Below are 15,755 nucleotides of genomic sequence, written 5' to 3'. Positions count from 1 at the left end.
TCAAGTAACGGTTTCATGAAAAAAAAAGGTTCATAGGCAGTCTTTGATGAATTTCAAACTGTGTGGTTTATTTAAAAAACTTTCAAATTGTTAGATCCCCACAATATAGTAACAAATCAATCAGTTAACACTTTTCGTCCACACTTGGACATCATCAGGGCTGTAAATTAAAAGAAAACACAATACTTCAAATAACAAATTACTGGTGTTCCTCTTTTTCAAAAACAAGAACTCATCAGTGTCCCCACAATTATTTCCTTAACTCAATTCTTAAACAGTAATGCCTGCCTATATCCAATCTTTGAATCCTCCCTGGTTCCAAGGGTATAAAATTCCCTTTTACCAACATAACAATAATTCTATACTGTGCACCTGGTGCCGATGACTGCCTCGTGAGAACATATCATGCTTGCACAGCCCATCTTAATACAATTCATTATAATCACAGTTGATCAGAACACATTCAAATATGTCTTAAAAGTCCTAATACAAATTCATTATAATTGCAGTTAGCCAGAACCCTTCAATTCCATCTCCCAAAGTCGAATATATTAATAGTCTCCCATCACTCCCCTCCTTCAATGTCAATGGTCCTGTCTGATCCAATTCACTAATCCAACTCCCAGGCGCCAGTAACCAGTACCCTTAAAATTACTGATACTGAAAACATACCTCCAAATTATGTATTGATAATCTGCTCCGAATTTTCTGTTCCATCCATCCCATTAATGAGGAAGTTTTCTACAAAACAATAAATATATATGTCTATCTGTGCGATAGAAATTAACACACACTTTCATGTCCCAAACCCATTACAATTGGGCGAGTCTACCCAGGTGTGCTAAACACAGTATCAGCACCCCTCCGTAATGCAAAAAATATATATGCAAATGTGCAGTCAACCAGGGTTTTTGTTTAGAACCTCCCCCCTCCTAAAATCCTGTTACTAATCGCCCCCAACAGTTTGCTTCCCTTCTGAAAGGTATATTAACCAAAACAATCGTACTTTGCCGTTTTTAAGGAATAAAACCGCCCCTCACGTTAAGCAGTTCAGGCGCTGCCCCAAACACAGCAGAAGTCCAGTTCCCTGTTCTCACCTGACTAGTAGCGCGTTCAAATCCAGCGCTGAAGGAGAATGGAGGTGTTTGTTTCCCCTCTTGCACTTAAGAGACGCTCTGTATTCGTTCGAAAGGGAAGTACCTATAACTTTGCTACCCTTTCCTACAGGGCAATAATGTCTTTTAAATTACCTCCTCTCATAATGGGAATTGTCTGTGTCTCAGACCCATAATTGTGGAGATGGTCATTAACAATCGTTATTGCCTGCAGCTGCGGGCAATAATGCCTATTTAACACTACAAGTACCACTAAATAACTCCTTTCACTAATAAGAGCACTAATAGGACTGCCCACCATTACTACTATAAGCACACACAGTGCTAGCAATAGTACTGACACTCCTGGTGCTGTTCCTGATGACAAATATACATTCTAGTGAGATCAGTACTACAGATCATAGTTCTACGTGTAGCATTTAGGTAGAAGTCCTACTACATGCAAGACTTGAGAACATGCTGGTTAGAAAAGTCATCAGAGAATGCCGGCCTGGTTTTAGCACTCAGCATACCTAGCTGAAATCCACTCTGCGGCTGAGAGTTTGACGATGAGAAAAGCCAGGGTTGGGGATGTCTGCTCTGTAGTAATAGCTGCAGTAATAATACCAGCAGGTGTAGCACCAGCGCTAGCGCCAGTAGTAGTATCAAAAATTTGGCCCAGAGGTTCAAATGCTTGTAGGGTTCGTAGTGGTAGCAGTAATAGCATTGTAGTAATAATGGTTTGATTCACAAAGATTTTTCTGACAATAGTTGCCGCTTAATCCTGACAATGAAGATCTATACAGTAAGTTAAACCCTGACAGAGGACTTTCCACTCTATTTATAGAGCCCAACCACTTTGATGTGAAGGAAGGGCACTGAAGGTTTTTGTTACATAACGCATACTTCCAAAGCAGGAGTTTATTTTGTTCCAAACAATAAACCAACTGCCCCAACATACAGTGCTTGTGAGACCTTCTGAATTTTCTCTCCCATGTTCGACACACATCGCATCTTGGACATAGTGAGGAAACATCATTGAGGATCGCTTTGCGTTCAACAGATCAGAGAGACAGTCTCTATGGCTAGACTGCCTTGGGTGTATTGACCAACAGGACAGGGTCTAATGTTTTTGCAGCCAGCTGAGGCTTCGGAGACAGTAGTCAAGTGGGTTCCCTCACCTCGCAATGAAACCACAATTTTCGTTGGGCAGAAGGACCACCCCAGCTTCACGCCGTTCCTCACACTTTGCCAGACTCTACACAATGCCATTGCTCCAGAATTGTGAGGATTGAGACAGTCTTAAAGGTCTGTAAAAAGGTCTGTGAATTACGCCCACTAGAATTACCAGTCCCAGTGTAGTAGTAATAGGAACAACGATGATAGCAGTAGTATTGGGAGTGGCGGTATTAGTTGTAGTAAATTGTATAGTATTAGTAGTAATACTCCTATTATAAATAGTAGTTTCAGCACTTAAGATATTGCTCCTTTTACAAGTAGTTGGACTAATACTAATATTACTACGGTCTGTTGTAGTTGTAGTAGTAGTCGTGGTGCCACTAACAAATATACAGCAGTTGGAGTCACATTACCACTATCCTTAGGCTTGGAAGTACTGGCATACCATTGGCATATGATGGTGAAACTGGACTGTATTTCAATCTATGCATGTCTATAGGGTGGAGAAGAATCACAAAGTATATCACAGTGTCTCTCTTTTGGTGAGAAGATGAAATCAAAAGTCTGTGTGGGCTTGTAGGAGTGGGTTACAAATGCCAAGTCTAGTAGTCTGTTGGACGTGTTAAGGCATGGCTATCAAGTATGTAAACTTGTTCTTGGACATTTAAAAGTGTAACCTTTTCCTTTTAAAACTTTGCTGTTGTTTGGATTTGCAGAATGTACTTCGGTCCTCCTCTTCTGTAGAAAAGACACTTACCATTAAGTCTACATTAAGATAGATGAAAAGTGTACTTGAGAGAGAATTGCAGTACAAGTTAAGACATGGAAACGCAAGGTCACTGTCTCAAGCCAAACACAGCGTCCAAATGTATGCATACAACGTAAGCAATTCACTATAAGTAGTACAAAATACCTTTCTTAAAAAGTTGCTGGGAGTACCACATAGTAAATCTATTTTTTGGCGATTGGCAAACTAGCCATTAAGCCTGTAAACGAGAGTCTAGAAAATCTCTAGTAAGGTAATAGATAAGAACAGAGGAGAAAGAATTTGTATCGATATTAGTTCATCTCCTGCAGAAAGTAGTGGAATTTTGTTGACGTCAAATTACTAAACAGGAAGTGAACTCAGAGGACAAGAAGTGCAGTTTGCATCTTTGAAAGATCTGCATACTGCATTTCCTCTCCTCAACCGATGTCACTTCCTGCATCAGGAGTTCCTGCATTTCATATTATAAAAGGCATACAAAGTAAAATAAGAAGAAGGTTACAAATAAGGAAGGAACAAATACTTTTTTGTTTGGGGAATTCAGCAGAAATAAAGCAAATTTTAGCTTTGCATTTTGTCAATGTTGCCTTTTATTTAATAAAATTTCAGGTAAAAAATACTATAATTTCCCCTTCCAAAACATTAGCTAACACACAGTCCATACCCCCACCAGAATAATTATGAAAGAGATGAGGAAAAGGACCATTTAGTGGGACCAAGAAGAGTCCAGAGGAGATGTGGAGTTGGCAACAAAGTGTGTTAATCATTTATGCACCCAGTACAGAATGGCACTTGATAGGAAAAACCTCTAAAACAAGGGATTTGGGTATATTCCAATTTAAAACTGATGATGAACAAGAATTCCTTGCCTCTTGTCTGACTGCCCACTTTTTTTGAGTTCAAAAAGCACCATCATATCAGGCCCTAAAGTTGCATCTGACTTTGGGCTCAGTGACCTGGGTAAGAAGTAGTCTATGATGCAAGCAGGACAACAAATGATATTCTATCTGCCATGCTTGATTTGGATCTGTGGCAATTTCCTACGCATACACTGAGTCTGCAATATATCTTTTGCATGCAGGTGCAGAGGCGGCCAGTTGCATGGACACACTCGATTCAGAGCCAACAGGCTGCATAAGAAGCTGTTGCTCCCACACAAGATGTCTGCCATGCGAAAAAAACATCTTCCCAAGATGCATAATGGCCTTCGGAAGAGCAGGAAGTCCTCGTGTCACGGTAATGGAAACCACGTTAGTTACATGTATGTTTCTATTTTCCATAACATATTTTTCAGGTCAGGCTGTTGCAGGGTACCATCTTGATATACAAAGACGGACCACTCCGACAATATGCAATGTGGATCACTGGCTTAAAGCAGCCTTGGCTGATGGAAGCTTACAGGCATATGCATCATTGTTGGCTTTTGCAATTTCTTAATAGCGATTTTTAAGGAATCACAATTAAGAAATCGCAAAAGCCTATGCATGAAGAAATCGCTGAAAAATGTGCGATTTCTAAACATTCCTTAATTGCGACTCGCAAATTGCGAGTCACAATTAAGGAATCCCTCCCCATTCATTCCTATGGGCCTAGAGGCCCATAGGAATGAATGGGAAGAAATTCGCAATTTGCGATTCTCAATTAGAGAACCGCAAATTGAGAATGCAATTTCAAGGGAGCCAGGGTGTCAAAAGGACACCCTGTTACACCCCTGAAATTGATCCATGCACATATGTTGCGCACACACATGTCCTAAGGGCATGTGTGTGCGTACCATGAAACTTTGAAAAAAGCACAAAAGTGCATTTTTCAAAGTTTTCGCAAATTACCATGAAGTTCAACTTCATGGTAATTTGCTCCCCCAAATTGCGAAATCGCTAATTTTAAAACTTTCATGCATTGCATTTAAGGAATCACAAAATGTGATTCCTTAAATGCAATCGCAATTCGAGAACTCGCAAATATTTGCGAATTCTCAAATTGTGAGGGCCTTCACCTTTGATGCATCCCAAAAGCTAATTTTGCGATCTCAAACGGCCAATTTTTGCGATTCGCACCGTTTGCGATCGCAAAAGGCTTTGATGCATGTGCCTGTTAGTGACAAACACCTGTTGAATTCTGAAAGCCAATATAAATGTATTAATAAACCAACAAGCATATGAAAGATTGAGTCATGCAAACTGTACAAGCATGAAGCGAGTCACAAATAATTATTTTGTGGCTGAAAAAAGCATAGGGTGAACTAGGTGAGAAAAGGAGCGCTTTCACCACATATCTGATTGTGAGATGGCCATGAAGTGAATACTAAGCGGGAGCCTGTGTTATACGACCAAGGGCTTATTCACAAAGGAAAATGTACATTAACTTTTAGAGTTTGGAGTAAATTTACTACTTTTGGTGTTTTCACCATTTCAAGTGACAAACGTACTCCAAAGTGTAGACTTAACAGATGTATTTAATAAATGCAAATTACATTTTAATTTTTAATGTTACAGTTCTATTTTTGAAATAAGTTAACTTATATTTTCTAAACTAATAAAAGATGTTATTTATTTTGCAGACTAAATAAATATATGTACACACACATGATTTAAAAGTCGAAATAACATAATAATTTTTACATTATTTCCTATGGGGTATTATATTAAGTCCCAACCTCTATTATGTTCTATAGGAGTGTGTTGCAGTATCCGTGAATGGTCTTGTGTGGTGCTAGAGTTCGTTCAAGACTGGACTAGTCTACATTTAATACTTTTTGTCCTCTTCAGGGCAGTAGTGACTTTAGAAGAGTAGTTTATGAATAGCAGTGGTCTTACTCTTTTGCAGGTGTATTTTTATTAGTATGCCCCTTCCTAAACTCTCCTTACATCTCCCTAAACCGCCTCCTTATCCCTCCCATTTTGTAGTAGATATTCCCCATTTTTCCACTACAACTACCTGGCTCCTCCCACATTTATTGCTTAGTAGTAAACTTACATGTGCAGAGAATTCCCTATAGAAATGATAGCAGAGATTGAGGTGAAGATTTCAACCTGCGGGTTTGTGACTTGCATTTTGTAGTAAGTACTACTACTTTACGTGCTACAAGATGTAGTTCCTGAATCTGGATCCTAACTCATTAAACTGGTCAGTGCTGTCCATCTTCGAATTTGCATCATGCTTGTGTGTGCCCGAATATCATAGGTATACAATCTTTGGGTGGCAGTGGATCAATTTTGAGATGGAAACATTATTCAGACCTTCTTAAGGACAAAAAAACAGAATCCATGCCTTTGACTCAGAACTGGATAGACGGATAGAAGGGTGCTTCGGATGGGCTTTGGATGGCTGAATTGGCAAGTTGGATACGGAGTGGGATGTGGTGGGTAACAGACAGGTTTTAGATTGGTTTTTGGTTGGTTGGATGAATGGCTTTGTTGGATGGCGATGTTACGTTTTGGTTGGATGAATAAATAGTTATAAACAGTTAGAATGATGATTTACTGAATGATTAATTTAGGGGCTCATTAGGATGGAGGATTTTCCGCATCCTCCGGGCCGGCGGAAGCCACCGCCGGCCCGGAGGATGCGGAAAATCCTCTGCCGACCCACCAGAGACCCACCGCCACATTAGGATGGCTGGTGGGTCCTGGTTTCAGTCCGCCGCTTTTCCGCCGCGGTTGACTTACAACCGCGGCGGAAAAGCTGTAACATGGCTGGCGGTGCCTATCCGACACCGCCAGCCATATTAGGATAGTGTAAAAGAGATGCTTTTCCACAGCGGCTTTTCCGCCGTGGAAAAGCAGACGGATTTTTACTTCGGGGGCCCGTTGCGGGCCCCCTGGGTGAAGGGGGGGTGGGGGGTGCACATGGGGGGTACCCATGGTACCCCCCTGCATTTGTATGCAGAAATCGGCAAGCACCGCGCGGTGCCTGCCGCTTTCTGCATACAAATGCAATGTATGCATTTTTAACATTGCGGCGGGTGCAGCTTGAAGCTGCACCCGCCGCAATGTTAAAGATAGAGGATGTGACCGCCACCCTGGCGGTCACATCCTAATCTTCACGGAGGGAACGCCGCTGCCCATGCGGACGTTCCCTCCTACTCTGGGGTCGCGGACGGACTCAAGTCCGTCCGCGATCCTAATGAGCCCCTTAGTGTTTTGATTAACTGAATGATGGGTTGAGTTTGGATGAGGGCCTAGATGGATGAGCTACATTTTTTATAGGGCTCTAGGCATCAGACTGGGCAGAATCTTTAGGATAGAAATTATGATTGCGAAAGGATTAGGCAAAACAGGCACCATAATTGTGAATGTGAGAGGAGTCTGAGAAACAGGCACCATAATTGTGAATGTAAGAGGACTCTGAGAAACAGGCACCATAAATGTGAATGTGAGAGGACTCTGAGAAACAGGCACCATAATTGTGAATGTAAGAGGATTCTGGGAAAACAACCATCTAACAAAGTCTTTGCCAATCAGGCATAAGGTGGGTTGAGCAGATGTAGAAGCATTAAAATGGTCCCAGACATCTTTGAAATGGAGATAGGTGGTATGTGTGTTTTCCAGTCTTCAGTTTGGGGGAGAGTGAGTAGAGGGATAATACCGCCTGGAGGGGCTCTGATTGCAAGTTAGAGTGGATCACTGGATGATAAGGGGAGCTTAAATTGGTCCCAAATGCGGTGTTGACACTTGTTCTAGCAAGCTTGTGATTCTCAAGAATATCAAGAGAAATAGAAGGAGGGAGTTGGTACAATAGCACCCATCAGGAATTCATATCACTCCTTGTGTAAATAAATTTGATAAGGAATAATGGGAACGTAAATTCACAGTGCTTTTTTCCCAGATCAGACTACTGGAGCATACCATTTGGGACTTGCATACCTGAGGGTAAAGATGGTACAACCCAAGTAGACACACATGGGCTAGAGCTACAAAAGGAAAATCCTAGTGCAGGGAATGAAAGGAATGGAATAGTCTAACCCTAATGGGTGTTCAGACACCCACATTCGCTTATAGCTGCCATACTACAGCAAATTATAAGGGAATAACCCCCAGATTCATGAAAGTCATGTTTTGCGAGTCCTTAATAGCGAATTTTAAGGATTCGCTATTAAAGACTTGCAAAACGGGATGCATGTAGAAATCGCAATATTTTTAGCGATTTCTACTGCTTCCTTATTTGCGATTCGCTAATTGCTAATCGCAAATAAGGAATGGCTTTCCCATTCATTCCTATGGGCCTAAATGAATGGGGAGTCATTCCTTATTTGCAATTAGAAATTAGCCAATCGCAAATAAGGAAGCAATTTCAAGGGTGCCAGGGTGTCCAAAGGACACCCGTTGCACCCCTGAAATGGTAATGTACACTGGTGTTTCGCACACACATGTCCCAAGGACATGTGTGTGTGTAACATACAACTTAGAAAAATGCACTAAAGTGCATTTTTCAAAGTTTTTGCTATTTACCACGTAGTTAGACTTCGCGGTAAATAGCGGCCCCAGATTGCGAATTCGCAATTTTGAAATAGTTCATGCATTGCATTTAAGGAATCTCAAATTGAGATTCCTTAAATGCAAATAATCGCAATGTAGTGATTTGTAAAATTGCGATTTTTGCATTTGGGATGATGCATCCCAAATGCAAAAATACCGCTAGCAAAGGGCCAGATTCTCAGAATCTGGCCCTTTGCGAGCGGATTTTGGTTTGATGAATCTGGCTCTAAGAGCTGAAACAAGTCAAAGCTATATCCGACGTCGCAGAAAATATGGGTGGGAAAGTATTCACGTGTAAGGCATTTTCACACCTTACTTCTCAACACACAAAGTTGATGGTTTTGGGAGGCAAGAACAGCTAATCACAGAGCTCCCAGGGGTTGTCCACACCTATCCACCCTTAGTAACAAATCACAGTACCTCACAATCACAGTACCTCACAAAGCAACATTTATTTTTGAAGAAGTTGTAATAAATGTCTACAGGTTTCTGAAATAGGAGTCCCCTCAGGTGTCCTGCATAAACCCAGTCAAGATAATTGTGGTGTGCTCTGGCCTTAGTGAAGAGAAGGAAGGGCCATCTTCCTATAAATCTCAGGACCGATTGCCTGTTGCAGCTACATCAGAGAGCGTCTGACAAAGGTGGCTGTCTTAAATCTGGATTCTTTCTTCATCATTCTTTAATTCTTGAGGTAGCCCATGAAAGTTATTTATTTATTTATTTATTTTGTTTACCTACTAATGTATTTAGATAGTTGTTATTGTCTTTTCATAGCACAGATCTAGCTGGGGCATTGGGGAGCTGTACGGTGAACTAGTTCAACAGTAAATAAATATCAGCTTTATAGGAAAGGAGAACATACATAGTATTACAAAATAGTGGGGAATTTAATTGCAAGATAGGTGCCGAAGAGGCACAATTTAGGTTATTTCTTTAAGAGGGGTTTGAGATTAGTTGTATATGTTCTGAGCTGGAGTCCCATCATGTGCATGCCAAAGATGCAAAGGTTTGGTCGAGAATACGCCTTTTCTTCTTCGGGTATTTCCAGAGTTGTGGGAGCGTTATTTCTTTTCACCCCCTGACTTTCAGGGATTTGTAGATGATCATTTAAATAAAAGGGAGCCAGTATGGGTAACCTTGTATATTATGCAGATTATTTTTAATTTAACCCTGGCTTCCAGAGAGGGTAATATACATGCTGTCTGGAGCATCAGAGGGGTGAGACACCGTGTACATACGTTTGGGGCAACACGCAATGTACATGTAAGTCTCTTAAAGCAATTCTGATGAAATTGAACAAATTTTCAATTTGTGTTGCAATACGATTATGGAGGAATAAATGTGACATTACCAATACTATTGCCTTGAATAAGTCCCAGAGGGATGAAACACGTTGGCTGGAAATGAAAAGTATTGAATGGATTCAACCCTTTAAAGATACTTTGGAAAAACAAGAAGAATAAAATACACATGAAAACTGAATGACATTGCGACCTAATATTTATGTGTGAATGAAGTTATGTTGTATGACAAATGAACTTATGATGTATTGCATTTTTATTACTGGGTGCAAACTAATATTGAATTGATTTGAAAATCTGTCTTTCATTGACAGAGTGGGGATCTATAGTGGCTGGCCCCTTAGTGATTGCACCGGTATTAAATATTGGAAATGGATATTGAGTGGGGGCTGAAGACCACAAGCTCCTATTGTAAATTATTTGGTGTTCCCTTATAATAGTCACAATGTGATCTTATTTTATGCTCTAGTGACCAATCTATGACCGAATGTAAAATTACTCTGAGAGCTGTAGTTGCCAATCAATGGCGGCCTGCATGAACTGCATTACCACAGCCATATGTGAGAGTGGCATGGCTTATGCAGCTTCTTTGAAGTCCAGTGGCAGCTGCTACCAAACCCAAGTGGTGGGGTAGCATGGAGAGGGGAGTGGGAATAATTAATATATATATATATATTAAAAAAGGACTTACCTGGCCCTGCCGCTAATGCAGCCGGGGTCCAGCTTCTTTCAGGATCGCATCGCTCGCACTGCACAGGTTCCCAGACTTCACACCCTATCCCGGTGCTACTCTCATGCTATTCCTAGAATGAAAGCAGCGCCAGGATTGGTCTGAGCAGCCTGGTTTGCTGCTCAGACAATGCCTGGAAGCCTGGGTCTGTTCTCCCACCTGGCTGTGCAACACAGGTGGGTTGGGGAAATGTAAGGGCGCATCGTTTTATTATCATTTTTTTTAATCCCCTGGCTCTGACCAGTGGGGTTATGCTCTTCTGCAATAAAGAAGGAGCTGCCCCTGTTGAAGTTGGATGGTGGATGGCAGTGTTTCATTTTTTCAACAAGTGAAGACGTAACAAAGCTACTTTGGAGAGTTTGTTGACGTATTCTCATATATTACGTTTTTTGTTGATTTTAAATTTGAGATTTTTTGGATTAAGGTACTAAACAAGAAAGATATTGAGAGATGTTTCTTTAGGAATTTTGGTGCGGTAGGTGGAAACTCGTGGAGCAAAAACAGTCTTGTCAACCAAAGGTACTTTGTTAGTATAAGGAGGAATTGTTTAAGTTTGGCTGTGCTGCCCATTTAAATACTCTTCAATAAAGTTTTGTATGGTCAGCATAATGGTGTAAGGATATGTGTTTGCCCTAAATCATGGAGCTGAGGGGTCCATTATAGACTGTATCTATAAGGTGACAAGATTGAGCCATGTGGAATGCAGCATTTAAAGAGGGACTGATGTGAATTCAAAATTGTCCAGTTGCATTGATCTCCAGACGTGAGCGAGAAGCGTGTAGTAGTGAGATGTGGTAAGTTGTGTAAAACATAGGGTGACCAGACCGGACCGGATTTGCCAGGACGGTCCCCGTTTTACACCAGCTGTCCAGGCAGATTTCGGGAAATTTAGCTCATGTTCCGGTTTTTGGAGAGGGTCGACTAAAAACGTGGGGAGGTTTTATGTATTTTTTACAAAGCAGGGATAGTTAGCAGTTGTCCCAAGAAATCAATTTAATTCACAGGCAAGCTACTGGGTTTAAAAATTGCATCTTATGTATGTTCTTACTGCCTGTTTGTAATTCTCTGCTGAGGAGCGCTGTCATTCTGTGCGCTCGCTTGACGTAAAGTTATAGTCCTTCTTCTATTTTTGTGAAATGTCCTAGTTTTTTGCTTTAAAATTCTGGTCACCCTAGTCAAACACCACAGTGAAATAATAAACAAGAATCATCCCATCCAGAATTTTGAGTATGTCGTCTAAGAATTGCAGCTTTGGCAGTGCTTGATTTGTAAAAGAGGGAGTGCTGGTGCCCAAAGTTCTGCTCAGAAGTCCGCATCTGGCACTATTAAATGGCAGCGCACCGGATACCAAGGCTACATAGTATGGAATCCACCTCATGACTTCTTAATCGAGTAACATGCACCCCCTGCCTTTTAGCTCACTTCTATATGTTCCTACTTTTCCCCTTTGTGACTGGTTTCTGTCTCTCTCTTTCACCCTATTTCTCCTCTGTTTGTTTTTTGCTCTTTTGCTCTCAGGAAATGTAAATGAGTAAAAATAAGTGTTGCCTGCAAAAAATGAGTGGACCTGACCGGCAACCAATGGCTCAAATTAAACACAGAGCATAGCTATCTCTGTGCTGCCTTCTGGACGAAACCTTGACTTCCTTGAGTGTGATGGATTAATTAGGTAATTAAGTCCCTTAACAATGTGGTTTAGCATTTATTAGTTTACTGGAACACTGTCTGTTGCGTAAGAGGAGAGGGTTGTAGAATGCACCATTTGTAAACATATCTGGTATGTTATAAGGACTTTGAGATTTGAAAGGGGATCTTCATAAATTCTCTTGATTGTGATGTAGACGAATTAAGCTATGTTTTAAAAACATAAGTGTAGTTTGCTTTCACAAGCTCTTCAAAGCTCACTTCCTACGCTAAATTAATCGCATTTCGTTTTCAGATCTTCTGATCACTTACTACATTATAATAATTATTGGTGCTGCTGCTTTCAATTTGAATCAGATCTATTTTATCTTTAGTATGTGGGTAAGTCCCTCTATTTAAATATCTAAAATAGATAAATACTTAAATATACAAAAAAGTGATGGATGGAATTCTTGAATTGATAACTGCCCCTTGTAATCACACAGCGCATCATCTCAGTCCATTGTTATTTTGCACACCATTCCACTTCAGTTTAGACGACCCCCCTCCAATATGCAAATCAGTCTTTTTTTTTTTTGTTTGTTTCCAAGACCTTTATTACACAATCATGAATTGACACAGCATAGAGCCTACAACCCCGAGGGCCGGCTGCGGTATGTACAGGTACCAAGCAACAATTCCAGAGTAAACACAGCCATTCAGCCGACACCCCGGAGGTCCGGCGGCGTGATAGCAAGGTATGCATAAAGCAGCCAAAGTCTTATTCCGGATAATCCATAGGTCTATGGTATTTTCTATTTTTAAACAAAATGTGGTTGTTCGAAGCAGAGGAAACATTAATCTAAACAGTAGCAGACAGCCTTCTCGCCATATAGCGCGCGGGGTTCAGAAGCAAGCACAATCACACTCACTGAGGGATGATACGCCTTGTCATATCCATATCAGCCGTTGGGGAGGTACATAATTCGCCCCTATAGGCATTCCATCGACCCCATTTCTTATCCCAGACTCCGGGACATCTCCTGGTCTTGTAAACCGATTTTTCAGACAGAATGCACACGTCCATTGCGGCCACCCACCTAATCAGGAGCGGTTTGTGTGGTGAACCCCAGTGCATGGCTATTTCACGTTTCAATAGAAGGAAGCTTAGGTCCGCCCAGCGCTGCTCTATTGCAGTTAAGTCCGTAGGGTCCCATATATTGAGGAGCGCACATTTGAGAGTCAGAGGGACCGGCTTCCCCAGGGCGTCAGTCATTTTCAGGACGGCCCGGTTCCAGAGGTCTTGGACCACTGGATATGATAGAAAGTACCTATTAAGCCACAGTGACGGAGGCAAAGGTCAGAGGGGCGTCGGCCTATCTTGGCTAAAAGGGGACCTGACATGTACGTCCTGTGTAGTATTTTCAGCTGTATTAACCGGAACCTGTGATTAATGGCTGATTCGCGCGGGGACATCAGCGCTGACTGCCATTCCACGTCATCTAGAGTGCCAACGTCAGTTTGCCATTTATCCCGCAGGAGATGAAAAGTATTCGGCATATTGTTGCACAATTTGCGGTATGTGTAAGATATCGCCTTGGCTTGAAGGGGTTCAGATAAGAGTCTGTCCTCGAGGGGCGAGGATTGTGGAAGGGAGGCGAGATCTGGGGCATTGGTAAGTATGGCGTGTTTAATTTGGAGGTATCGGAAGGTCTCAGATTGAGCCAGATTGTACGTGTCTTGCAGTTCTGTGAATGTCAGTAGTTTGCCCTTGCGGAGCAGGTCGCCAATAGTGGAGATGCCCAATGTGTCCCATTTATCAAAGCCTCTGTAATGGCATAGGGTACCTAGCCTGTATGAGGTCCAGAGTGGGGTGGAGAGTGTGAGGGTGTCGGCCCATCCGAGTCGTTTGTTCGCGCGGTGCCATATTGACAGTGTGTGAGACATTGGGCCTATATACCGAGCTCGGAAGTGTTTGCCATAAAGAGCTTCGAGATAGCCGCCACAGCTCGTCTGGTATTTCTCCAAGTGGAAGGCAGGGTTTGTGGGTGTGCCATAGATCCATGAGTTGGTGGCAACCAATTGGGTTGCCCAATAATAGAGGCGGATGTTGGGGAGGGCAATACCTCCGTCGTACCACCCTTGCGTGAGAGAGAGGAGAGCAATGCGCGGAGAGCCGCCATCCCATAGGAGGAGGCGGAGGTCTCCCTCAATCAAATTGAAGTAGGAGTCAGGTACGGGGAAAGGGCAGTTCTGAAGGGCATAGAGGAACCGAGGGAGCGCAAGCATTTTAAACAGGGCCGCTCTGCCAGGGAGAGAGAGGGGGAGCGTTCTCCAGTGTGAGACGTCGGCATGGAGTCTCTGGAGTGGACCTTGAAGGTTGCGGTCATGGAACAGCTGGGGGTCAGGAGTGACAAAGATTCCCAAATATTTAAAACCGCCTTGAGCAATTTCAACGGAGTAACCTCTCGGGAGAGGCAGGGGTGGACCACGGAGAACATACAGCACCGATTTGGACCAATTGATGGTGAAGCCCGAGTATTTACCAAAATTGGTGATCACGTGCAGCAAACTGTTAAGGGAGGATTTAGGGGAGGAGAGATATACTAGGATGTCATCCGCATACAGTGAAATCTTGTCGACCGTGTCAGCGTTCCATCGGAGGCCTCGGATGGAGTTGTCGGTTCGTATCCAGTGGGCTAGCGGTTCGAGAGTGAGGGTGAATAACAGGGGGGACAGCGGGCAGCCTTGCCGCGTGCCCCTATGTAGGGGAAAGCGCCTGGACGTATGCCCGTTGACACAAACCTGTCCCCAAAGGTCAGTGTAGAGTAAGCGAACCCATTGTACAAATCTGGGGCCAAAACCAAAGCGGAGGAGCACCTCGAAGAGATAGGACCATTCGATAGAGTCGAAGGCTAGCGTCGCGTCAAGGGACAGGATGGCCGCCTCCTCTCGGAGGTGCGGTATCCTACTCATGACATTATGGACACGGCGGAGATTGAGCGCAGTGTTGCGGCCCGGCAGGAAGCCCGATTGATCTTCGTGTATCAGGGCTGGGAGAACTGTCATGAGTCTGGTGGCTAGGAGCTTGGCAAGGACTTTTACTTCAGTGTTAATGAGGGAAATAGGTCGGTAGGAGCCGCAGTCAGCAGTTGGCTTATTGGGTTTACGGAGAACCACGATCGAAGCCAGTCGCTGGTCTGGTGGCAAGCAGCCAACTTCGAAGCTTTCCTCGAACATCGCCTTGAGATGTGGGAGGATCTCACCCACCATGCCCTTCAGGAACTCAATAGGGACGCCATTAGGGCCCGTTGCCTTGCCAGATTGAATGGCGAATAAGGCGCTTCTCATTTCCTCCGTTGTGAGGTCCGCCTCCAGCTCCTGTCTTTCGGTCTCTGAGAGAGAAGGGAGCCTCATTTCGGCCAAGAGCAGTTTGGATTCTTCTGCGTTGTAGTGGGCTCTGGCGGAATAGACCCCCTCCAGGTGGGTGGGGAAGGCCTCCGCTATATCGCCCGGATCTGTGACAGTAGATTGATCTGGAAGGGTTAATTCCATAATCCATCGGGAACCCTGCTCCCGTTTTTC

At 43.0% G+C, this 15,755-nt stretch overlaps 1 protein-coding gene across 1 annotated transcript in view; it reads left to right on the top strand.

Moving 5' to 3' along the window:
* The window catches only part of ZNF831 (zinc finger protein 831), a 485,428-nt gene that overhangs the window by 163,151 nt on the left and 306,522 nt on the right, over positions 1 to 15,755 (top strand). Inside the window, exon 4 of the mRNA XM_078651829.1 lies at positions 4,121 to 4,275. Within this exon, the coding sequence (XP_078507955.1) occupies positions 4,121 to 4,275 (155 nt within the window). The remainder of the gene's footprint in view (positions 1 to 4,120; positions 4,276 to 15,755) is intronic.

Source organism: Lissotriton helveticus, chromosome 7 (assembly GCF_964261635.1).
Source record: "Lissotriton helveticus chromosome 7, aLisHel1.1, whole genome shotgun sequence".
Classification (NCBI taxonomy): Eukaryota; Metazoa; Chordata; class Amphibia; order Caudata; family Salamandridae; genus Lissotriton; species Lissotriton helveticus.
This window is presented reverse-complemented; position numbering and strand designations above follow the sequence as displayed.